This window comes from Chiloscyllium plagiosum, unplaced genomic scaffold (genome assembly GCF_037043375.1).
Source record: "Chiloscyllium plagiosum isolate Xiang-an unplaced genomic scaffold, Cpla_swu_hap1 HiC_scaffold_13, whole genome shotgun sequence".
Taxonomy (NCBI): Eukaryota; Metazoa; Chordata; class Chondrichthyes; order Orectolobiformes; family Hemiscylliidae; genus Chiloscyllium; species Chiloscyllium plagiosum.
Genome location: NW_028270151.1, coordinates 3402139 through 3428875, shown reverse-complemented (window position 1 = coordinate 3428875; position 26737 = coordinate 3402139). Strand labels below are relative to the sequence as shown.

The window sequence follows — 26737 nt, the reverse complement described above, 5'->3', positions numbered from 1 at the left end:
ATGAGGATGGCAGTGATTTGAGAATTGGGGTCATTACCATCCTCTCGAGGTAACTACGATGGGAAATAAATATAACCTCAGTAACACATTTGGAGTTAATGTAGCATTCTTCCAAAGGGAAAGATCATGAAAAGAAAAGTGAAATGAAATGAAACCCCTATTCTCATTCTTTCAGTTTAATTAAAGCTGTTGATTCAGTCTACAGATCATAAAGCTTTTAATTTTCAACTGTTTCCTAATAAATACACTGTGTTGTACATTCACTTAAATAATTAAAAGCCAACTGAAATCTAACTTATTTTCTCTTTATTCACATTTAGGTTTTCCCCACATTTCCGGGTGAAAAGGGGGAAAAGGGTATTATTGGCTTTCCTGGTGATCGGGTAAGCAGGAATGCTAGACGAAGTACAAATACTTCCTTTCTATTACAGAACTCCTTCCAGCAGAAATACATTGAGGTTTGTGGGGGCTGTGTGTAGTTAAAACTAAGGTCAACATAGTCCCACTCTCTTTTGTCAGAGATGACTGGTGGTGGCTTAACCTGAGGGTCACCTCAGGTGAGGGAGATTTTGAGGAGGAGACACCTCCATGGTAACCTCAGCCGGTGTGGGAACTGAACTCGTGCTGTTTGGTGTCACTCTACATTACAAACCAGCCATCCAAGCTCAACATATGGATATATGATTGGCAAACGTACAGACCTGTATATACAAATGATAAATTCTAATCTCTGTATGCAAAGAAATGGAATGTATGGCATGACCCCCAGCTTCTATTTTGTTTAAAGCCCTAGCCATGGCCCTAGTACAGCCGTGTTATGTGATTCATTAGGACTCTGTTGCCAATGTGACCCAGGTGGAGCCTATCCTATTGGAACAGCTCCCTCCTTCCCTAGTACTACAGATGGCCCATGAATTCAAAACGGTTTCTCCCAAACCAATCACATTTATCTCTTTAATCTCATCGACCTTGTGCCAGTTTGCCATTGGTCAGGTGGTAATCCAGGTATTATTCCTTTTTAGCTTTTGTTTTCTAATTTAATCCCAAACTGCTCATATTCTGAACAGAACCTCTTTCTAGTATTATTATTGGAATCAACGTGGACCACATCAACTGGATCTTTCCCCTCCCACTCCAAACTCCTCTGCAGCCCAGATAACATATCCTGAATTTGACTTGATTTATTATAGTAACGTATACCTAGGTAGAGTGAAAAGCTTTGTTTTATGACCAATGAATAGGGAGATCACAGCAACCAAGGACATACAGATCATAGGGTGCTTAGAGCAAGGTGTTCAGGTGACACTTGACAGGAAGTTTAAAAGTGTGGCGCTAGAAAAGCACAGCAGGTCAGGCAGCCTCTGAAGAGCAGGACAGTTGACGTTTCGAGCATAAGCTTTTTATAAGGAATGACAACATTATGCTCAAAACATCGCCTCTCCTGCTCCTCGGATGCTGCCTGACCTGCTGTGCTTTTCCAGCACCGCACTTTTTGATTCTGATCTCCAGCATCTGCAGTCCTCACTTTCTCCCACTTGACAGGAGGTGGGGAGGCCAAGGCACACCAGTCAGAAACAGTCTTCAGGACTCTCGATCCTGGCCACAGAACAGTGTCTATTCCTCTGACTATACTATCTCCAATTACAACTAGATTTCTCTTTTCTCCCAACTCTGGAATGACTCCCTGTATCATGGTGCTATGATAAGTTTGTTCAATCTCCCTCCAGCTCCCCCTCTCATCCACACAGGGAACAAGAATCCAAACCTGTTAGACAAGCTCAAGGGCTGGGCTGCCCTCAACATTCCCTCCTGGATCCATCTACCTGCCTCACTGATAGTCACACCCTCCCATTCCTGAGAACTGACCACTTGTTTTATTTTAAAAAAATACTTTATTCATAAAATTATTTTGATATCTATACAATTGGTCATGCTATTCTTCCACACACATAGAATTTCTTTACATACAGGGATCGGAATTAATCATTCTTATCTACAAGTCTGTACATTGACCATCCAGGTATTTAGGCAGCATCCGAGGACAGGCAAAAGCCCTTCATCAGGAATAAAGGCAGAGAGCCTGAAGCGTGGAGAGATAAGCTAGAGGAGGGTGGGGGTGGGGATAGAGTAGCATAGAGTACAATAGGTAAGTGGGGGAGGAGATGAAGGTGATAGGTCAGGGAGGAGAGGGTGGAGTGGAAAGGTGGAAAAGGAGCTGGGCAGGTCGGACAAGTCCGGACAAGTCAAGGGGACAATGTTGCTGGAGGTTAGAAACTAGGATGAGGTGGGGGAAGGGGAAATGAGGAAGCTGTTGAAGTCGACATTGATGCCCTGGGGTTGAAGTGTTCCGAGGCGGAAGATGAGGCATTCTTCCTCCAGGCGTCTGGTGGTGAGGGAGTGGCGGTGAAGGAGGCCCAGCACCTCCATGTCCTTGGCAGAGTGGGAGGAGGAGTTGAAATGTTGAGCCACGGGGCGGTTTGGTTGATTGGTGCGGGTGTCTCGGAGATGTTCCCTAAAGCGCTCTGCTAGGAGGCGCCCAGTCTCCCCAATGTAGAGGAGACCGCATTGGGAGCAACGGATACAATAAATGATATTAGTGGATTTGCAGGTAAAACTTTGATGGATGTGGAAGGCTCCTTTAGGGCCTTGGATGGAGGTGAGGGAGGAGGTGTGGGCACAGGTTTTACAGTTCCTGCGGTGGCAGGGGAAAGTGCCAGGATGGGAGGGTGGGTCGTAGGGGGGCGTGGACCTGACCACGTAGTCACGGAGGGAACGGTCTTTGCGGAAGGCGGAGAGGGGTGGGGAGGGAAATATATCCCTGGTGGTGGGGTCTGCCCAGCTCCTTTTCCACCTTTCCATTCCACCCTCTCCTCCCTGACCTATCACCTTCATCTCCTCCCCCACTGACCTATTGTACTCTATGCTACTCTATCCCCACCCCCACCCTCCTCTAGCTTATCTCTCCACACTTCAGGCTCTCTGCCTTTATTCCTGATGAAGGGCTTTTGCCCGAAACGTCGATTTTGCCTGTCCTCAGATGCTGCCTGAATTGCTGTGCTCTTCCAGCACCACTGATCCAGAATCTGGTTTCCAGCATCTGCAGTCATTGTTTTTACCATCCAGGTATTTAGCTGAGGTGTCAGTGGGGCCTGATTGCTGAGTGGGCCCCCTGTTCTTAGGCAGGCAGAGTTACATGGAGGTCTTTCCCCACCGCACCTTGGCATCAGCTGCCCCAAGCTTCAGCGCATCCCTCAACACATAGTCCTGGACCTTAGAATGTGCCAGTCCACAACACTCAGTCGGGCTCAACTCCTTCAGCTGGAAGATCAACAGGTTTCAGACCGCCCAGAGAGCGTCCTTCACTGAGTTGTTTGCCAAGTCCATCAGGAAGGATGCGAGCCTGAGAGGGGTGACTATTCCTGGCAGCGGGGGCCTGCAGGTTAAAGCCTCCCTGTACATGGATGATGTCGCCGTTTTCTGCTTGGATCCGCTGTCCGTGCACAGACTCATGTGCATATGTGACCAGTTCAAATGGGCCTCGGGGGCCAAGGTAAACTGAGGCAAGAGCGAGACCATGCTCTTCGGGAACTGATACGCTCCTCCCAATACTTGGCGCACGCACCAGCCCCCCCCCCCAAACCAAATACCCAGCACCTTCAGGTGGTCGGTCCTGACGGTGAAGGGGATTGAGGATTGGTCGGCCCAGTTCCCAAAGAGCATGGCCTCGCTCTTGCCTCGGTTTACCTTGGCCCCCGAGGCCCGTTCGAACTGGTCACAGATGCACATGAGTCTGTGCACGGACAGCGGATCCAAGCAGAAAACGGCGACATCATCCATGTACAGGGAGGCCTTAACCTGCAGGCCCCCGCTGCCAGGAATAGTCACCCCTCTCAGACTCGCATCCTTCCTGATGGACTCGGCCAATGGCTCTATGCAACACACAAGCAAGGCAGGAGAGACAGGGCAGCCCTGCCTGACTCCAGATCTGACTGGGAAGCTATCTGATTCCCACCCATTGATTGAGACTGCACTGACAATGTTGGTGTAGAGCAGTCTGATCCAATTTCAGATTCCCTCCCCAAAGCCCATTTTGGAGAGAACATCTCTCATATACCTGTGTGATATCCTGTCAAAGGCTTTCTCCTGGTCCAGGCTGATCAGGCAGGTGTCCAACCCTCTGTCCTGCACGTAGGCGATCGTATCCCTGAGGAGTGCGAGACTCTCAGCAATCTTCCTGCCTGGGGTACAGCACAGGTTTGGTCAGGGTGAATCACCGACCCGAGAGCAGACCTGACCCGTGTGGCGATTACTTTTGACAGAATTTTGTAGTCCGCATTCAACAGTGAGATTGGTCTCCAATTTTTGAGTTCCTCCCTCTGCCCCTTCCGCTTGTAGATGAGGGTGATGATGCCTTTCTTCATGGATTCACTCATGGTACCTGCCCAAAGTGTACTGACATACACCTCCAGCAGGTCCTAGCCAATTCAGTCCCACAGAGCGGAATAGAGCTCGACTGGTAAGCCGTCGCTTCCGGGAGTTTTATTCTTTTCGAAGGACTCCTGCAGGTAGTACACATCCACAGCAACACATCCACAGCATCCCAACAGTACCTTCTTGAAGGACAGGGTCCGATCTACTGGTGTACGATCTTCCTTACAGTCACCCTGACTGTATTGCGAGCCCCCTGCGGCTGCGGGTGGCTGCTGAGGCCATAGCTCTGAGGTTGGCTGGTACCTGAATAGGCCAAAGCCAGCATGAAGATCCACCAAGAGCAGGTCAGCACAACCAAACGACCCTCCAACATCCAACCACGATCCAGTGACTATCTCGAGAACCACCTTGGTGATCATGGTATTAGATTAGATTATTTACAGTGTGGAAACAGGCCCTTCGGCCCAACAAGTCCACACTGACCCGCCGGAGCGCAACCCAACCAGACCCATTCCCCTACATTTACCCCATCACCTAACACTACTGGCAATTTAGCCTGGCCAATTCACCTAACCTGCACATTTTTGGATGGTGGGAGGAAACCAGAGCACCCTCTCCCCTGCATTCCTCCCCAGACTTCTTCTGCATAGGCATGTCCAGAGGTCAGACTCCAGCTCATCCAGTCTGAGCTAGAGTTCCTCAAACAACCAACTCTTGCTACGGATTTGGTCACTATGAACCACAGTGAGATCCATCAGCTCCCACATCATGGAGTTACAAACACCTCCTGATCCAGTATTTCTACTTTAATTACATAGTTCTTAATTTGATTTTAAAATATTTTGTACTGATCTTTTAGTTTGTACCTTGCAAATGTTTCAGCTATTTCCCTCCAGTCTGAAGGGAACCTCTCATAGCTACTAATTTGACTATCAGCAACCAATGAACATGAGGATGGGTTTACCTAGTGATGTCACTCTGTTGTGCTCAGCCCCTAATCTTGAACATCAATCCACCCCGTTTTTTGAAAAAAAACCTCACAAAAAAACAAGCAAAAAGCCCCTCATGCCCTCTGCACCGAATTTCCATGTTGCCTCTAAATTCCCCAGACTATATACTCACGCAGGCTGTGTCTCACTCTGGATAAGACCATAAGGCATAGGAGCAGAAATTAGGCCATTCAGCCCATTGAGTCTGCTCTGCCAGCCAATCATGGCTGATAAGTTTCTCAACCCCAATCTCCTGCTTTCTCCCCATAACCCTTGATCCCTTGATACTCAAGAACCTATCTATCTCTGTCTTAAATAGACTCAATGACCTACTCAATTCTGTGGCAGTGAATTCCACAGATTCCCCACTCTCTGGCTGAAGAGGTTTCTCCTTATCTCCGTACTAAAAGATCTTCCCTTTACTCTAAGGCTGTGTCTCTCCTCCCAATGGAAACATCTATACAACATCCACTCTGTCCTGACCATTCAGTATTCTGTACCTTTGAATTAGACCTCCCCTAATTCTTACAAACTCTCAGGTGTAGATCCAGAGTCCTCGTATGTTAAGCTTTTAATTCCTGGGACAATTCTCGTGAACCTCCCCTGAACTCACTCCAGGGTCAGTACATCCTTCGTGAGATATGGGACCCAAAACTGCGCACAATACTCCAAACAAGGGACTGGATCTGTGATCACTCTGCAGCAATCTGTCCCCCTGACTTGGCAGCTTGACATGTATATCTCTGTCCACACTGACCGTCACTTCCCTGGTAGGAACACCTTTCCTGATCAAAGGAGTCCAGTCTTTCCTCGTTGTATGGATGATTCGGTAGAGGAACATCGAGGTTTGTCTGTGTGAAGCTTCCTCAACTCCACTTGGACCTTCCCATTCCTCACCATTTAACTTTGCTGGTCCTTCAGGTCCCTGTCTCTGGATTGTCTATCTTTGAAGAAGGATCTTGCAGTCAAAATGACTTCACCAGCTCCATGGAGGTGGAGACCAGGTCCTCTCTTTGACTCGCTTGTACCCATGTAACCTCTGTTGCAGCCGTGGGACTACTGCTGTCCTCAAAAACCCCTTCTTATTGCCTTAAAGATATCCACTGTGCACGTCTCTACCCCTTCTCTACCCCTTCTCAGTATTGCTGATGGACTTCCCCACACAGACGTTCCACCACAAACATCGACTGCTGACTCACATGAAGCCTCTCTACGCTGTACCCAGCTGTGCATACTCAATCCAGTTTCCAATCACCAGAGCATTCGGTGTTTCTGGTATTGAATCTGTCCAACTTCCCACTCTTCAGCACGTGGAATACCCAACTCGCAGTAACGCTTCCTTCCTCTTTAGCATTCTGGGAATATTTATGAAGGAGACCCTGCCTGGGATTTGACTAAAAGATCTGATTTCCTCTGCTGATGCATGTACCTTCAAGAATACCACATCCTCCTTTGTGAACATCATCAGTTACAAATACACTCCCACCCACTCTGTCTCAGCTGGGAGTATTTGTTCCTCAGCTGCCCAGACTTGATATCTGTGCTGTGGACAGACCATTCTCTCTGTAACTAGTCAGCTCCATGCCCCCCCCAACAACCCACCCTCCCCTCCTGCCACCACAGAAATTGTAAAACTTGCACCCACACCTCCTCCCTCACCTCCATCCAAGGCCCCAAAGGAACCTTCCACATCCATCAAACTTTCACCTGCAGATTCACCTACAATATCATTTATTGTATCTGTTGCCGTAATGTGGTCTCCTCTACATTGGGGAGACCAGATGCCTTCTCGCAGAGCGCTTCTGAGAACATCTCTGGGATACCCACACCAATCAACCCCACCACCCTATGGTCCAACATTTCAACTCCCCCTCCCACTCTGCTGAGGACATGCAGGTCCTGGGCCTCCTCCACCGCCTCTCCTTCACCACCCGAATCCTGGAGGAAGAACGCCTCATCTTCTGCCTTGGAACATTTCAACCCCAGGCCATCAATGTGGACTTCACCAATTTCCTCATTTCCCCTCCCCCCACCTTACCCCAGGTCCAACCTTCCAGCTCAGCACCATCCTCATGACCTGTCCCACCTGTCAATCTTCCTTCCCACCTATCCGCTCTACCCTCCCCTCTGACCTATCACCTTTACCCCCACCTCCATCCCCCTACTGCACTCTCAGCTACCTTCTCCCCAGCCCCACCCTCCTCCCATTGATCTCTCCACCCCTGAGGCGCCCAGCCTCATTCCTGATGAAGGGCTTTTGCAAAACGTTTGTTTTCCTGTCCCTCGGATGCTGCCTGACCTGCTGTGCTTTTCCAGCACCATTCTGATCTTGACTCTAATCTCCAGCAGTACCCACTTCTGTCTGTCTGTGCACCAACTCGACCAGAAATGTAACGTGTGACTTAAACATACAGGATGACTCAGAGATCATGAAGCATTTCTTATTCTCCTGAATCAGATCTTCACAAACATGAAGAAACAGTAAAGTTTACCTAGGAAAGCCAAATATATCCATGGAATTAAGCCCATTTTCATCTTTGGTTGAGAAAGTCCTTTGTCTGTGAGGCTTCATTCTGAAAGCTATGCCCTTTCATCCAGAGATTGTCTGCCTGATTGCTTGTGTCCTCCCTCACAGTCGCCACCTACCACTGGGGGCTCAAATACACCAGTAAATCCTATAATCATATTAAAGACCTCAATTAGATAATCCTTTCAAGATAATTCAAGCCTTGTCCTGTTCAGAGTCCAATCCTCTTATGACCAGACACATCAGACTTATATTGGGGTTAAGTTACAGGATAAGTGCAGGAAATTGAGATTAGTGCGCCTTTAGTGGTAGATTTGTTGGTGCAGATTCACTGGGCTGAAAGGCCTTTACTGTACTGTATGACTCTAAGCCAATGATCCCTGTATTCTTAGTGACAATCAGCCTACGGTTGTAACATTTCAATATTGTAACTTTACATGAGGAATCTGATGTGTAAATTACTTCGATAGAAAGGGAAAATTTCACACTGACTTTCATATATAGAAAAGTTTGAAATTAACATGTTGGAATTAAGATTTTTTTGTTAGGAGCTAAGAAACATTTCGATTGCATTTAACTTGATCTCCACCTAGCCTCAAAGTGTTTAATGTCCAGTACTGATCTTACTTACTTTAGGATTACCACTAGAAATTGACAATATTTTCAACTCAGAAGTATAATTTGAAATAGATTAGTCATTGTCCTTAATTCTTATGATACTCTGTTTCTTTTCAAGGGTGATCCTGGGAAGGATGGCTTTGCAGGAGCTCCAGGAAGAAAGGTTTAAATTAAATATACTTTCTATCATTTCACATACATTTGATTCATTATAAAAGATACCTGAAGCCATTAAATGTCAGTATTTTGAGATGCCTATTCCAGGATGTAGGTTTGCTCGCTGAGCTGGAAGGTTCGTTTTCAGACATTTCATCACCATACTAGATAACATCATCAGTGAGCTTCCAGATGAAGCTTTCAGCTTCCAGCTCAGTGAGCAAACCTACATGCAGAACCTCAACCTGAGCTACTCAACCTTCTCAAAACTCGCTAATGCCTCTTCCAATTGGGGAGGCAATACCCAGTAGTATTATTGATGGACTGTTAATACAGAGATGAAAAGGAAGAGAGCCTCTTCGAGAAAGGCATCCTTGCAAGAGGATTCGGGAAGAGAGCTTCTTCGAGAAAGGCATCCTTGCAAGAGGATTCGGGAAGAGAGCCTCTTCGAGGAAGGCATCCTTGCAAGAGGATTCGGGAAGAGAGCCTCTTCGAGGAAGGCATCCTTGCAAGAGGATTCGGGAAGAGAGCCTCTTCGAGGAAGGCATCCTTGCAAGAGGATTCGGGAAGAGAGCCTCTTCGAGGAAGGCATCCTTGCAAGAGGATTCGGGAAGAGAGCCTCTTCGAGGAAGGCATCCTTGCAAGAGGATTTGGGAAGATAGCCTGTTAATACACAGACCAGATAATGTCCTGAGGATCTGAGTTTAAATCCTACCATGTTACCATGTCATAATGTCCATGAATCTCTGTTGGAAAAACCCATCTGGTTCACTAATGCCCCTTAGGAAGGAAAATGCCCTCCTTCCCTGTTCTGGAGTACGTGTGTCTCCAGACCCACAGCAATATGGTTGACTCTTAACTGCCCTCTGGGCAATAAATACCAGTCTAGCCAAAGATGCCCACATCCTGGGATGTGAATAATGGAAAAATTCCTTCAAGAAGTCTGAAGTGAAATTGAAACAACCTAAGTTTCAGGCAAATAGATTGTCACGTCAACAATCTCTGATTTGACAACAACAACAACTTATACTTATATTTATATACCACTTGCATTATAGAAACAACTGCCACATTCAAGAGTATAGTTGGACAAAAATGAATGCTAATACATGGCCCAGACAAGGAGATTTCAGTTTTGGGGCAAGTGAAGTGGTTGAGAGGTTGGCTTACCACTTTCTCAGGAACCCCCAACCCTACTTTCACAATCCTGAGAGTGGGCAGGTGGCAGAGTTGGCATTTCTCAATGGACCCCAATAACATGCTGTCCATGAACATATATGGCTGGTGTTAGGCAGCAGTGACTGTGCCATTAGTGAAGGTGTATTTGAATAAAGATAGGAAGGAAGGGAAACATCAGTCAAGGAATATTACATCAGGGATATAATCCCTCACTGCTCCCACCTGTCCAAGATGGCACCTCACCCCTCATTCCATAACACCTACCTGACAAAACCTGGCAGCGATAGACAGGGATGAGGACATTAAGGAATTTAAACACAATAAAAGAGAATTTTTAAGTATCAACTATGAGCCCAGGGGTCAACTTTTTCCAACATGTTCAAGGACAGTGGATAACTTTGGAAAGAGCATGGCAAGTGGGCAGATTTTGGGGTGAAGTTTATGGAGGGTGGCGAATGGGAGGCTACCTGGGACAATAGCAGAGTGGTCAAGTTAGGAGATGACAACCGTATGGGCGCGGTTTCCTCAGAAGTTGGACAAAGCAGTAACACAGATAAATAAAAGGGGCTATGTATTTCTGAGAGAGAGAATAACATTGAATGCTCGAGTTGGAGCCAAAGAGAGTGCTGAGGCCGAATGCACACTCTTCATCTGGAGACAATGACCAAGGAGCAGGCTAGGTGGAAAGGACTCTTTTTATCTTTTAAGCAACTTGACTGCACAACTAAGTATTGACCATTTCGACTTTTGTCAATGTTAATTTTCTGGCTATGTATCACATTGATTAATAGTTACCTTCCAACCATCTACCAACTGTGTCCATCATGATTGTGGTTTCAAGCTGCAACAGTTGTGGGGTAACATCTTGTTGTCTCATTGGGAAGAACTGGTCCAGTCATGCTCTATAACTATACACACCATCAGATTCTCATATACCCACCATCAGATTCTCATATACCCCAATGAGCTTTGCTTTAGCAATTCAGTGATAAAGTGGTCATTATATTCATCTAAACCAACCTTTGTTTTACAATATAAAGACTGCTTTCCCTTCATGAACATAACCACTAATATTTCATCCTATCCATTTTAGGGACAGCCTGGATACAGTGGAAGTCTTGGTCCAGATGGCTCCCCAGGAGCAAAGGTATTTAGTTAAATAATCACCATCATGAAGGAATACCTACCTGTATCAGAGCAGCTAACTAAAATAAATCAAATAAATGATTCTACATCTCAATTGTGCGTGTTCAGTCTTAATGAAGCTTTGGGCCTCTTGCTGAGATATTTGTATCATCGATAGTAACAGGTGAGGTGCCGGAAGACTGGAGGTTGGCAAACGTGGTGCCACTGTTTAAGAAGGGCAGTAAAGACAAGCCAGGGAACTATAGACCGGTGAGCCTGACCTCAGTGGTGGGCAAGTTGTTGGAGGGAATCCTGATGGACAGGATGTACATGTATTTGGAAAGGCAAGGACTGATTAGGGATAGTCAACATGGCTTTGTGCATGGGGAATCATGTCTCACAAACTTGATTGAGTTTTTTGATGAAGTAACAAAGAGGATTGATGAGGGCAGAGCTGTAGATGTGATCTATATGAACTTCAGTAAGGCGTTTGACAAGGTTCCCCATGGAAGACTGATTAGCAAGGTTAGATCTCATGGAATAAAAGGGGAACTAGCCATTTGGATACAGAACTGGCTCAAAGGTAGAAGACAGAGGGTGGTGGTGGAGGGTTGATTTTCAGACTGGAGGCCTGTGACCAGTGGAGTGCTACAAGGATCAGTGCTAGGTCCTCTATTTTTTGTCTTTTACATAAATGATTTGGATGCGAGCATAAGAGGTACAGTTAGTAAGTTTGTAGATAACATCAAATTTGGAGGTGTAGTGGACAGTGAAGTGGGTCACCTCAGATTACAACAGGATCTTGACCAGATGGGCCAATGGGCTGAGAAGTGGCAGATGGAGTTTAATTCAGATAAATGCGAAGTGCTGCATTTTGGGAAAGCAAATCTGAGCGGGATTTATACACTTAATGGTAAGGTCCTAGGGAGTGTTACTGAACAAAGAGACCTTGGAGTGCTGATTCATAGCTCCTTGAAAGTGGAGTCGCAGGTAGATAGGATAGTGAAGAAGGTGTTTGGTATGCTTTCCTTTATTGGTCAGAGTATTGAGTACAGGAGTTGGGAGGTCATGTTGCGCTGTACCGGACATTGGTTAGGCCACTGTTGGAATATTGCGTGCAATTCTGGTCTCCTTCCTATCGGAAAGATTTTGTGAAACTTGAAAGGGTTCAGAAAAGATTTACAAGGATGTTGCCAGGGTTGGAGGATTTGAGTTATAGGGAGAGGCTAAACAGGTTGGGGCTGTTTTCCCTGGAGCGCCGGAGGCTGAGGGGTAACCTTATAGAGGTTTACAAAATTATGAGGGACATGGATATGATGAATAGGCAAAGTATTTGCCCTGGGATCGGGGAGTCCAGAACTAGAGAGCATAGGTTTAGGGTGAGAGGGGAAAGATATAAAAGAGACCTAAGGGGCAATTTTTTCACACAGAGGGTGGTACGTGTATGGAATGAGCTGCCAGAGGATGTGGTGGAGACTGGTACAATTGCAACATTTAAGAGGCATTTAGATGGGTATATGAATAGGAAGGGTTTGGAGGGATATGGGCCGGGTGCTGGCAGGTGGGACTAGATTGGGTTGGGATATCTGGTCGGCATGGACATGTTGGACTGAAGGGTCTGTTTCCGTGCTGTACATCGCAATGACTCTATTAATCTATGTATATTTTCTTACTGCATTATTCATTGGGAGTACTGTATTGGAATCAGGAGGAAAATAACAAGCAACAGTTTAGTAAAGGAGTCAAACACTCTAACGTTATTTGGGAGGTCAGTTTTCCAGCGAATGTTTTGCACTGCAGCTGAGTGTTTTGACATTTCGGATTACAGTTTGGATCCAGTTGGGATGATCCCAACCTGTGCAGGTCTTAAATTAAATGACCTGAGGCAGATAGAAAATAGTTCCAAATGCTGTCCACCATTGATCATCTCATTCAGAGGCATTTCCTGCAGATATGTGCTATATTCAGCTAGTGTTGTAGATAGTTTAGGGTCAGAGGTGGTTTTTGAGATATGTTGCTGAGACAATAGAGAAACAATTTGATTCATATGTACTTGTGGTTGATGAGTACTGTCAAAAAGTGTCCAAAATTGGAGCATGTTTCTATTATCAGATACTAAGTTACTTATAAAAACCGAAAGAACTGCAGATGCTGTAAATCAAAAGCAAAAACTTAGCAAAACTGGCAGCCTCTGTGAAGAGAAATTAGAGTTAAAGTTTTGGAACTTGGTGTTTTGAGGAAGGGTCACTGGATCCGAAATTTTAACTTGATGTCTCCTCACAGAGGCTGCCAGATCTGCTGAAGTTCCTTATAAGACCTGAGTCCTGGTATTTGAAAATATTAGGGTAAGCATTTCAATGACAATGCCAGCTTTGTTGTTCTGAATGAATGAACTTTACAGAGAAAGCATGTCAGTTGTTTCATGTAATTCAGGCTAGGACTTTGTGAAAATGTGAGAGTGCTCGGGAGTTGAGCTGTATGAAGAAGGGAAGGCTATAGGTGATGTAAAGGCTGATGTAAAGGTGACGTGAGGGGAAACCTGGTTGCTTTGTTTCTTTCAGGGTGATAGAGGTGACCCAGGACCTCGTGGACTCCCAGGAACTCTGCTCATATCCTGTGACTCTCAGAAAGGTTTGCAAACATCAAGTTGATCATTCCAGTCACTTAATCTGGTTATTTTGTTAATATGAGCATTTGTTCTTAATTCTGGGTGAGTATGAACTGTTGCATTATTCAAAAGTAGATGTTTACATTTTAAATTCTACACCTGCTGTAGCCCCTAGCAACACAAGAGGCCTAGCATTACTGGGCTGCGACAACATGAATGACTTTCCACAATATCATTCGACAATTAATTTCCTTATTATTACAGACTCCCCCATATTTTGTGCTGAATAGTGCATCTGGAGTTAAATCCTAAAGTGACAGCAAGGAGTTGGGTTCTGGTTTTCTGCCTAACTTTCTGCTCCTGCCTCTTCAGGTTGTCCCAGTCACAATTCCCTCCCTTACAGCACTGTGGGTCTACCTATAACATGTGGACTGACAGCAGCAGTTCATGTGGGGTTGACTCAGTATCACCTTCTCATGGGAAATTAGGAATGGCTGATACATTTTAGCCCAGCCAGCACTGTCCCCATCAGGTGAAAAAAGTAAAATTACTTCAACTAAAATGAAATGTATTCTCATTGTGCTGGTGGTTTACAGTAAAATATTTTTTCATGATTAATTAAGTTATGGATCATGCATAGCTAGCTGTTACCTACACATCCATACAATATTTCAAAGTTCATGATCTGGAACTTCAGAAAAGGCACACTTTACATCTCCATCTTCCAGATAACAGTAGATAGTTTGTTCCGATAGAAACGTTTTATCCGCAGTGGTCATATGTAAAAATAGATGTGGCAAAAAGATGCAATTAAAACTCTCATGATATATAGGGCTCAATTTTACCAAAATTTTGCTGAGTATCAATTTCAGGGAGTTCAGTAGGGGGCTTGTCTCTACGTTATTCATGCAGATCTCCACTGCTTGTCTTGTTATGTATGGACCATGTAGCTATGGTGATCTGCATAGATTTGCAGGGATTTCTGCCATCATGGCCATACTTAAAGCCCAGCTGTTCACAGATCAGTCACTGCTGAACAGGAATAAGCCTCTCACTGTATATGTGGTGGGAGAAAAACAGTAAGGAACTGCTCTGAGGGCACCTTAGTGTCACAGGTGACTCCTCATTGTCAAATGTGCATTTGCAATTCCAATGTATTGCTTACCTTCTATAACTCTCCGATCAATTGTCTTTGTAACTGCAGCTATGAAGCTACACAGGGGCTCCACCTTTAGCACTATCCCATGTTAGAACTCTGTCAAAGAACCTAGTTATTCCCTAATGCGGAGCATAGCATAACATTTATCATTGTTCACTATAGAAGCATGACATGTCGGAAGCACTTCAGAGATGAAAATATTAACTTTTACTGAACAACAGGAAAAACAAAGGAAAAAATAAACAGCAGCATTTCTTTGTGGGAGCAAACCAGCTGCTTGGTTTTCAAACAGAAACACGTCTTCAGACAATGAATGGTCACTTCAGCCAGTTTGTATCTACTGGGACTGGGTGCCAGTTCAGTGCTCTCTTGTGATGGACTGGACTCCTCGGGATATGGGGAAAGTGTAGGGGCAGGGTGGGCTGTTAATAAGGTGCCTTGCTAAAATACAGCGAAAAATCTCACTGGATCCCATGGCAAGAATCCTTCCAAAGAACTCAACACAACTTGTACTTAGCCAAAAAAAAAATTCAATCCATCAAATTTTGTTAGTGTTTTTATGGTTATACTGACCATACTAGTTGTATTAGTGACACACGATGTATTAATCACTGTTTTTATGTCTCAAAATCATGTTTGTTCATCACCCTCACTTAGACCTCACAAATAATAATTAGCTTCCTGATTCAAGGAATGCTGATTGCTGTATATCTGTTTAAAATATCAAGGAGATAAAGGTTTGCTGAGAAAGTGAGATGAATTGTTCCTGATAAGAGTTGCTCTGTATTGTAGGAGATGCAGGTAGACGAGGTTTACAGGGCAGTATCGGTGAACAGGGGCTGCCAGGACCCCCTGGTCAACCAGGCAGGCCAGGTACAATCGGATCAGGTAAGACATTATCTCTAACCAAAACAGGAATTGCTGCAGGAACTCTGTGGACGGTCCAGTGACCCTCCCTCATGGACTGAAACATTAACTCTGCTTTCTCCCCACAGATGCTGCCAGACCTGCTGAGTTTCTGTTTCAGATCACCAGCATCCTCTGTTCTTTGCTTTATTCTTTGCTTTATTTAAGATTTTATCTTGAGCTTGAAGTACAGACTGATCATGTCAATGTAAAATGGTTTACAATACCACCATAACCTCACAAGGAAAGTGGTAATTTGTGGCATTGTATGTTGACCTGGGGTTCATTTGATTGGATGGGCAGAGACGTGTCAGTCTATACTCAGAGGAAACCCAAGCAGACACAGGAAGAACATGCAAACTCCACACAGACAGTCATCCAAGGCTGGAATTGAACCAGAGTGTCTGGCACTGTGAGGTAACAGTGCTAACCATTGCTGAAGCACCTAGTCAAACACCTTTTTGCATCTGATCTACAGGGTCCCACTCCAAGTTTTCTAGCTCAATCCATTAGTAAACCACTGGGGAACCTTTGGGTGAACCTCTTGTGTGGGTTTGTTGCCTGAAGGCAGGTCTGACCCACGGTTCCACAGTCTCTACCTTGGGCGGAACAGTATGCAGGTCCCAGCTCACTGTGGCCAGTACAGGGACTGAATGTCACTCTGTTCACACCAATCTGAGTCAGCCAGCCTGCCCAAGGAGTTTAACCTTACCTGCCAGTTGCAGCCTGGAGCTGCGGATAATGGGATGGTAGAGCCTCCAATTCCTTTCCATTATGTGGACAAGAAATCTCTCCCAATCTTCCCACCTACCACTAGCACATGGCAGAAGGATTTTCCAGTTGGTCCTCAACCTACTTAACCACTTTATGAACGCATCTTCCTTGGCCATCAAACCCAGGAATGGGAGTTGAGCCAGACCTTCTGGTGCAGATGGAATAAAGTTACTAACTCGGTCATAAGGTGAACCTATTGCTCAAACATTTAGTTATACCATCTGGATGTCCCTACATTCATTTTCAAATGCAGGATTTATCTTTCTTAAAATTAGTCGATCATTATTCCTTTCACTAATGGAATGATTGAAAATCCTACAAGATTTCCTTTCAATATTTTGAGTTCTGTATTGACTCATTCTGCCTGGAAATGTGGGGGAAGCAGGGCCAATTGAGGCATTCAAGAGGGAATTGGATGGTTAATTGAATGGAAACAGTGTGCAGAGAAAGGCAGGAGATTGGTCCTGGGAAATAGAACCAGTGCAGGCATGTCGGGCCAAATGGCGTCCTGTGCTGTAACAATTCTGAGATGTGCCAGCGCTTTAATGCTTGGTTCGGTGGGAACGTTAGCAAAAATTAGCATTTCCTTTTTGCCTACTTGAAGTGTATTTTAGATATAAAATAAAATATATATTACTTGGGTATAGTACCAATACCTGATTATTGGAGAGATTGTATGTGATTTTTCACAATATTGCTTGCTGCCAACATGGAAACATCTGAAGCCAGGTTATACACTACACCAGCTGCAAGTGGTGACCAGGAATAAATATTAGCTGTTATGCTGTAAATGACACCAGGTTGCTACAATAACATGCTTTAGACCTGCCAGAGACACAGTGAACTGAAAGGAAGATCAATGAGTTAATCACGACCTCGTTCCACTAAGGCAATCGAGACAGTCGTGACAAATGTGTAGCAGTACTGTGGTTATTGTAGATCACCACTGTCAGGAGTCATGCTCACATTATCTACCGGGAGGGATAATTGACATTTTTTAACAATTCAAATGTTTAAAAACTTTCGTATTACTGATACCACAGGAACAGGGACCTTGTTGTTATAAAAATATCCCAAATTTGAATTGTTTGTTATACTTGCTTTCCCTAAGCTGTATTTTCTTGTTTTAGATTCAAATCAATGTTTCAGCATTCAGCAGCACCCTGCTTTTCACTTCTACTGCGATTATGTTTATCTCTTAGATTACTTACAGTGTGGAAACAGGCCCTTCGGCCCAACAAGTCCACACCGACCCGCCGAAGCGTAACCCACCCATACCGCTACATTTACCCCTTTACCTAACACTACGGGCAATTTAGCATGGCCAATTCACCTGACTTGCACATTTTTGGACTGTGGGAGGAAACCGGAGCCCCCGGAGGAAACCCACGCAGACACGGGGAGAACGTGCAAACTCCACACAGTCAGTCGCCTGAGTCGGGAATTGAACCCGGGTCTCTGGTGCTGCGAGGCAGCAGTGCTAACCACTGTGCTACCGTGCCACCCACTCTTGTTGAAACGTATATTGTTTGATACAGTTAGCAGCTGGTTTCTTTGATCAATTTACCTTAAAGGGCGTCTTTTCTTTCCAGGTTTACCAGGTCTTCCAGGGTTTCCGGGTCTTGATGGTCCTAAAGGACAGAAAGGACAGAAAGGCAGCGACGACTGTCCATTACCCAGAACCATCCCAGGTCCTCGAGGGCTGATGGGTTCAGCAGGTCCTCCAGGTCTCCCAGGTCTGAAAGGCAGCCCAGGTATATGAAAACATGGGGTTACTGTATTGTCAAGTTACAAAGAAGGTGGTGTCTCCAAACAACACCTCACTCAAAGTTAAATTCTTTGTCACAGTCACAGACACATGAAGAGGCAGTATGGTCTCAGAGTCTTTAATATTGATTCTTAACTGAATGAAGTCAAGTTAAATGAGACCCAGGATTCACCTGCTCTTTACCACTTGGACAAAACCAGTATTTCTCCAAACTAAACCTTAGTCAGAGGAGGCATACAGAATATACTCTGGCTGTGGTTAAAATTGGTTTGGTATGACTGCTATTGATCAGGTACTGGTTGTCCTGGTTGGGTCCAAATTTTGTTGGTCTGAACGTAGTCCGGAGTCCGTGCTGGGTCAGTCGGTTCCGTAGGCAGGTGCTGAGGAAGGAGATGTGGCTGTGGTAGCGAGTCTGTTTGAGAACGTGGCTGAAGAGCTTCTGTGCAGAGGAGATGACCTGGGGGGTGCAGTGAGAGAGGGACTCACTGAAATCCTTGTAGAGGGAGGAAGAGAGCTTCTTCAAGGAAGGCCTCCTTGTAAGAGGATTCGCAGTAGGTTAAAATCTTCGAGGAGAAAGTGAGGGCTGCAGATGCTGGAGATCAGAGCTGAAAATGTGTTGCTGGAAAAGCGCAGCAGGTCAGGCAGCATCCAAGGAGCAGGAGAATCGACATTTCGGGCATAAGCCCTTCTTCAGGAATGAGGAAAGTGTGTCCAGCAGGCTAAGATAAAAGGTAGGGAGGAGGGACTTGGGGGAGGGGCGTTGGAAATGCGATAGGTGGAAGGAGGTTAAGGTGAGGGTGATAGGCCGGAGTGGGGTGGGCGGAGAGATCAGCTGACTGAGTCCAAAAAGCATGGCTGCCAGATTGAGCCTAGGTGAGTTGCTGAGGAAAGCAATAGACAACATATCCCACTTGACCAACCTATTTGTTAGAGGAACATAGTAACCCCAGGAAATCGCTGTAAAAGCTAAACGGGGTGCGTTCTCAATCAACCATCTTTATCCAGTTCATGACCAACCAAAATTTAAGGAATAGATGGTTAGCTAAGTGCCCCTCTGCACCCTCCCTCCTCCTATTCTTCCTTGTGAGAAGAGGGGAGGAGAAAGGAGGGGGGAGAGAAAGGAAGGGTGAGTTTCTTTGTAGCCAATGATTCCTCCTTACTGCCAGTCTCAGGGTTTACCATCACACTCTCTCACTCATACTGGGAGAAAGTGAGGACTGCAAACGTTGGAGGTCAGAGTCGGGAACGTGGTGCTGGAAAAGCATGGCAGGTCAGGCAGTATCCGAGGAGCAGGAGAATGGATGTTTCAGGCATCATTTCCTCACACACTCTGTCATTCACACGCCTACACACACCTGTTTCCTCACACTCTCTCATTCAAGTACCTACACACACTCACACAATTCCTCATGCACACATCCAAGCTTTCACTCTCTCACTCTTGCCTCTCGGCTTCAGGAGGTTTATTCTGTCAGCCCCTATGTAATATCGAGAGGGCAGGCACTGCGTGGAGTGGAATCCTTCCCTATCCAATGACAGCTAAACACCTCCCCTCACCCCCGCCTGGCAGTGTGCAACCTGGAGATGATGTCCCTTGGCCCACAATCTCACCAGGCTCACGGCTGCTGGTTTCCAGGCCTCAGTCTGAACAAAACTGCCCAAGTTTGTTTTCCATTCAGTTACGGATCGTTCTCTCCTGATTCTTACCAATACATTTACCCAAAAGGGTGACCAGAAATGGCCTTTGAAATTTTATTTTATTCACTCGTGGGACTTCGGAATTGCTGCTGTCCACCATTTATTACCCATCCCTAGTTGTCCCTCAGAAGGTGGCTCTTTGTAGAATTGTTGACCTCCAGCTGCCTGTATTTTAAACAGCAACAACTAGCCCCAGAGACACAGAGACTGGGCTGGTCAAACGTTGAGCATCCCAGGTTGAAAACTTGTCTCCCTGCAGATTAAGTTTCACTTCACCTGGGTGGTTTAGGTGGGACTCCCCTCAGTCACATCTTTAACCATCATTGGGTTCTGATGCGTGTCTTAGTTTTCTAAGTGAATCGATGCAAGAGGCTCTAATAAACCATCACAGTGGTGGTTGTGGAGGGATTAATTAATTGCCTGGTTTCTGCTGGGAGAGGTAGGGGAGTGGGGGAAGGGGTGGTGAAATTCCCTCTGAAATCTCTTACATCTTCACGTTAGGAGTCCAGGTAACTGGGAACAGGGATTTAGCTATTTAGCAGAATCTAAACCTAGGGAATAATCACAATAATGGGTCAAAAATTGTAACTGTGTCAAATAGAAATTTGTCGATGTACACTGATCATTTATTTTGTCTGGATGAAAGTATAGGTTTCATTTGTGAAACAACGGGACCTCCAGGGTTACCAGGTCCAAAAGGTAACGAAGGAGCTCCAGGTCCAAAAGGAATCCATGGTTTAAAAGGTAAATGTTAGATTTAATATCATTGGAAGGGACAAAGCCACAATTTTACAGTTGTTGCTTTCATAGACACCACTGACTTGTCTATTATAAATGACCTCAGTTCCTCATAGAACATAGAACAGTACAGCACAGTACAGACCCTTCGACCCTCAATGTTATGCCAACCTTTTATTCTACTCTAAGATCAGACTAACCTACATACCCTTCATTGTACTATCATTCATGTATCTATCCAAGAGTCGCTTAAATGTCCCTAATGTCTCCAACTTTACTACCACTGCTGGCAGTGCATTCCACACACCCACCACTCTCTGTGTAAAGAGCCTACCTCTGACATCTCCCTGAAACCTTCCTCCAATCACCTTAAAATGAAACTCCCTCATGATAGCCATTCCCGTCCTGGGAAACAGTCTCTGACTATTCACTCTATCTGTGCCTCTCATCACTTTGTACATCTCTATCAAATCACCTCTCATCCTTCTTCGCTCCAATGAGAAAACCCCTAGCTCCCTCAACCTTTCTTCATAACACATGCCCTCCAGTCCAGGCAGCATCCTGAGAAATCTCCTCTGCACCCTCTCGAAAGCTTCCAAATCCTTCGCATAATGAGGCGACCAGAACTGAACACAATATTCCAAGTTGAGTAACTCTCCTTGTTAAATTCTGTAGTGTGAAAGTGCAAGATAAAACATAGAAAATAGAAGCAGGAGTAGGCCATTCAGTCCTTTGAGCCTGCTCCCCCATTCAATACAAGCATGGCTGATCATCCAACTCAGCCCCTTGTTCCCACTTTCACTCCATACCTTATGATCCCTTTATCCCTAAGAACTATATCTAACCACTTCTTGAAAACATTCAATGTTTTGGTCTCCACCACTTTCCATGGCAGAGAATTGCACAGGTTCCCCATTGTCTGGGTGAAGACATTTCTCCTCACCTCAGTCTGAAATGACCCACTCTGTATCCTTTCCTTATGACCTCTGTTTCTGGACTCCCTGGTCATTGGGAATATCCTTCCTATATTTACTCTATCCAGAACTGTTAGAGTTTCATAGGTTTGTGAGATCCCACAATTCTTCTGAATTCCAGTAAATATAATCCTAACCAATTCAATCCAATCTCTCTTCATATGTCAGTTCTGCCATCCCAGGAATCAGTCTGGTAGGAACCAAACTTGACTATAACCATAGCCAAAAATAAGTCTAGCTTAAATAAAAACTAGTGAGGGAATATTTCTTCCTGTTCATTATAAAATTAGTAAAATTAAATTCATTTCCCTCTGTGTTAACACTGACTTTTAATGGATAGGAGATCCAGGAGACTGTGCCTGCATGCCGGGTTTGACAGGAGACCCAGGACCTCCAGGTAGGCCAGGCATTCCCGGAAATCCTGGAAATTCAGGAAGAAAGGGAGAACAGGGTGACCGTGGACCACCAGGATCAGCAGGATTGCCAGGACTTCCGGTGAGCAGAGTTCACTCTTAATAAATGGTCTGAGACAGACTTATAATTCCTGAAGACTAACATTTTTTTAAAACCAGGAATGAATGATTGAGTGCATTAATGTTTTGATTCTGATCGATATGCTGAATATTGCACCTGCTGATTGTTTCTTCAGTACTAAGACTTTGAGAAGCATGGGGTTTGCAAATACAGGACGATGGTCACTGTAGTCCTACATCAGTTTCAATTGAGGGAATTTAAGCTTTATGTGGACTATTTATCAAGATGGTTCAACCGAGCTGCAAACTGGCACCAGTCTACTGCATAAAACACTGATAATGAAGCACACATTGTCAGAGAAATACTCATATTTGGGGATGAAATTATCATTGCCATGGAAGTGCTCTCCCAGAATTGAAAATGTATTCATAATTGAGATTCATCATTGACAGCAGAGATCTTTAAGGTGGAGAGAGAAAGTGAGGACTGCAGAGGCTGGACTGTTGGAGTTGAAGAGTGTGGTGCTGGAAAAGCACAGTAGGTCAGGCAGCATCCGAGGAGAGTCGATGTTTAGGGCATCAGCCCTTCATCACATCTAATCCATGGTATTTCTGGTATTAGGAGAATTGGTGCTCAATGCTATTTCATTTCCCAGCGCAGACTCTGCTACAGGAAGGATGTTGTTAAACTTGAAAAGGTTCAGAAAAGATTTACAAGGATGTTGCCAGAGTTGGAGGATTTGAGCTACAGGGAGAGGCTGAACAGGCTGGGGCTGTTTTCCCTGGAACGTGAGAGGTTGAGGGGTGACCTTATAGGGGTTTATAAAATCATGAGGGGCTTGGATAAGGTAAATAGACAAGGTCTTTTTCCTGGGGTGGGTGAGTCCAAAACTAGAGGGCATAGGTTTAAGGTGAGAGGGGCAAGATTTAAAAGGGACCTAAGGGACAACTTTTTCACACAGAAGGTGGTGCGTGTATGGAATGAGCTGCCAGAGGAAGTGGTGGAGGCTGGTACAATTACAACATTTAAAAGGCATCTGGATGGGTGTATGAATAGGAAGGGTTTAGAGAGATATGGGCCAAGTGCTGACAAATGGGACTAGATCAATTTAGGATATCTGGTCAGCATGGACAAGGTGGTCTGAAGGGTATGTTTCCGTGCAACTCTATGGCTGTATGACTCTCCCTAATTTGAGAATAATTAAAGAAAATGCCACAGAATGGATGAAGGTGATGTGAGTTCTCAATCTGCGTCATTAATTATATCCATAGGGACCTCCTGGAAGGCAAGGCACCCCTGGTGCAAAGGGACAGAGAGGAATACCATCACAGATTGCAAAGAAAGGTAATCCCTGCATTAAATTGTGAAAACACCAACCTAAAGTCCCTTATTTAAACATGAAATGAAAATGTTTGATGTTGCAATCTACATTGTAATGAATATTAACATCATGCTCATTACAATTTGAGGACACTGGTCACTTTACTGACAGAAGAATGTGAATACATTGGAAATAGTTCAGAGAAATACTAAACCGATATCTAGATTAAGCAGATGGCCTTATGGGGAAAGGCTGGATAGGCCAGGCCTGTATCTATGGAGTTTGGAAGAGTCAGAGGTGACTTAATTAAAACAGATAAGGTTTTGAGGAGACTTGACCGGGCGGATGTGGAAAGGATGTTTCCTGTTGTGGGAGAATCTAGAACTAGTGATCATCGTTTAAAAGGGGTTGTCAATTTAAAATTGAGATTAGGAAACATTTTTTACTCAGAGTTAAGTAAGTTTGGAATTTCCTTCTTCAAAAGCCAATGGATGCAGAATCTTGAAATACTTTTGAGGTAGAGGTAGATAGATTCTTGATGACCAAGGGGATGAAAGATTATTGGGGACACGCAGGACTGTAGAGTGAGGTTAAAATCAGATCAGTCATCGTTTTATTGAAGGGCTGAGTGGGCTTCCTCATATTCCTTGTTTGTCAACTTTAGCTTTTAAAGCTGAGGTTAATGTACATTGTGGAGTTCAGTCTAGACTCAGTTTCATAAGTATTTATCAATATTAATCCTGAATATAAATGATTTTATTCTCCGAATCACTGCTGTCCCTGTTCCTAACTTGCATTATGTCTCATTCACTTTTCACCCTGTGTTCACTGACCTACATTGGCACTTGGTTAAGAAATATTTCAAATTTTCAAATTCTTATCCCTGTTTCCAAATCCCTCCATAACTTGAACCCTACCTGGAACAACAGTAAACTGTATTGATGTTTCATCTTTAATGTAATAAAATTTCACAAGGTGTTTTATAAGAAATTACAAAACAGAATTTGATGTTGAGCAACATAAATTTACATTGCACCTGAAAGACTCTGTGATATCTTTATATTTCCTTTTGACAGGAGAGAAAGGAAATCAAGGTGATCCAGGACTGCCAGGTCCCGTTGGAAGACCAGGAGAACCCGGTCAACCTGGAATTCTGGGAGCTATGGGCCAGCTGGGAATCCCAGTGAGTATTTCAAACACGTTGTCACTGCTGATGCTAGAAGTCTGAAATGAAAAGAACAGAAAGTGTTGGAAGTTCTCAGCAGGTCAGGGAAATGGAGGTCATGCTGGAAAATAATGCTGATGTTGATCAGCTGTTATGTAGTTGAATAGAATAGTTGATGGGTTGAATGGCCTATTCGCATTCTTGTTCCCCAATGTTCTTGCCATCATCTGTGGAGGCAGACAGAGTTTAGAGCAGGAATTTTAGTATGAGTGGCAATAAATTCACACTCATTCACATTGAATTCCATATGTTATGTTCTAGCCCATTCACTCACATTGACCAAGTCCTCTTGAAACTTCCACTCATCCTCTCACTACCTGTGTTCCAACTCAGTTTACTGTCATCAGCAATTTTAGAAATATTACAATTAATTCTCACATCAAAACTCATTGATACAGATTCTGAACAGCTGTGGACCTGGCACTGATCCTTGTGCACCCCCTCGACTCCTTAAATACTGAAGCAGTCCATGTCTGACTGCAGTAAGTCCCAGAGAACATCCAGGCTTGAGCTGCCAAGTAGTGAGGAACATTCACACCACACAGACTGACACAAATGGATATGATTGAGTTGCTATTTCAGAGATGTAGCAGCAGTTTGACTGAGATTTGGAGCTGAGTATCTCTACATTTAAGTAGGATAGGCAAAAAGAAAAAAGATAACCATGCAGTTAATTCACCGTTTTTAATGTTATTTTCCATTTTGATCCAAGTTGTTACTTGCTTTTGCTTGATTTGTCTTCACTTTTTGCTGATTACTCTTCTACTACTGCCTACTAGCTTTGCTTCCTCTTGAGACTGAGCTCTTTTTACGTTCCCATCCACCTGCCTATCTGGTTTCAATCCTCCCCAACAGCACCTCTCAAATCTCTCATGTAGTCCCAGTCCTGCTCAGATATAAGCTGTCCATTGGCTGTACAGATCTTCCTTGTCCCAGAGCTAGTCCTAATGCTGCAGGAATCTGATGCCCTTTCTTCAGCACCAGTTTTCCAGCCACATGTTCAATGGATCAATTCTCCGATTTCTGTCTTCATCAGTAAGTGAGCCTCGGGGTGATCTGAGATTACTGCTCGAAGGTCCTGCTTTTTTGATCTCCTTCAAAACTCCTGAAAATCTGCTTTCGAGACCATATATCAACAAACAAACAAGGAGCAAGTGCCCTTTGAGCTTGCTCCACTATTCAATACAATCATGACTGATCTAACTTTCATCTCAACTTCACCTTCCTGTACATCTCCAATTCTTTCATTCCCTTGGGAATCTAAATTACATCTAATGCTGCTTCAAAAATATTTAAAGATTCTGCATCCACTACCTTTTGAGGAAGCGAAATCCAATGACTCCCGAATGAGCTCCCATCCAATCCCACTCTCCCACAGGCCTATCTCCGTAGACGAGAGTGTGGTGCTGGAAAAGCACAGCAGGTCAGGCAGCATCTGAGGAGCAGGAGAATCGACGTTTCAGGCCAGAGCCCTTCATCAGGAATGATTGATGAAGGGCTGATTCCTGATGATTCCTGATTAAGGGCTTTGACCCAAAACGTCGATTCTCCTGCTCCTCGGATGCTGCCTGACCTGCTGTGCTTTCCCAGCAACATACTCTCAACTCTGATCTCCAGCACCTGGAGATCTCACTTTCTCCTATCTCCATGGCCCTCTAACTTGATCACTTGCAAATATATACCCAGCTCCCTTTTCAATCCCCTGATGGAATCTGCCTCCCCCATTCTCCCAGGCAGCGCATTCCAAATCCCAACAACTCTGAGTAAAGAAGTTTCCCCTCATCTCACTCCTAGCTGAGAATCTTCAACTTTTAACCCCTAATGTTTCCAACGGACTCAAAACAAAGGAACAACCTGGACCATACTTTTTCTCTCCAGTTTTTCATTTTGGGCACTGGTGACGGCAATGGTTCCTCAGAGGAATGCAATCAGAACCGAGTCAGTCGCACCATGAGCAGCTCAGCTGAATAGGACGAGAGAAGGGAGAGTGGAAGGACAGTACTGAGTCAGAGAGTGAGAAGATGTAAAGCATGGAAACAGACCTTTTGGTCTAACTTGTCCATGCTG

The 26737-nt window shown here is 44.7% G+C and overlaps 1 protein-coding gene across 1 annotated transcript in view; it reads left to right on the top strand.

Moving 5' to 3' along the window:
* LOC122555674 (uncharacterized) overlaps nucleotides 1–26737 on the top strand; it is a 260338-nt gene that overhangs the window by 114432 nt on the left and 119169 nt on the right. Inside the window, exons 15-24 of the mRNA XM_087993923.1 lie at nucleotides 321–383; nucleotides 8684–8728; nucleotides 10994–11047; nucleotides 13587–13656; nucleotides 15585–15680; nucleotides 18065–18226; nucleotides 20590–20682; nucleotides 21991–22145; nucleotides 23396–23468; nucleotides 24522–24628. Of these exons, the coding sequence (XP_087850049.1) occupies nucleotides 321–383; nucleotides 8684–8728; nucleotides 10994–11047; nucleotides 13587–13656; nucleotides 15585–15680; nucleotides 18065–18226; nucleotides 20590–20682; nucleotides 21991–22145; nucleotides 23396–23468; nucleotides 24522–24628 (918 nt within the window). The remainder of the gene's footprint in view (nucleotides 1–320; nucleotides 384–8683; nucleotides 8729–10993; nucleotides 11048–13586; nucleotides 13657–15584; nucleotides 15681–18064; nucleotides 18227–20589; nucleotides 20683–21990; nucleotides 22146–23395; nucleotides 23469–24521; nucleotides 24629–26737) is intronic.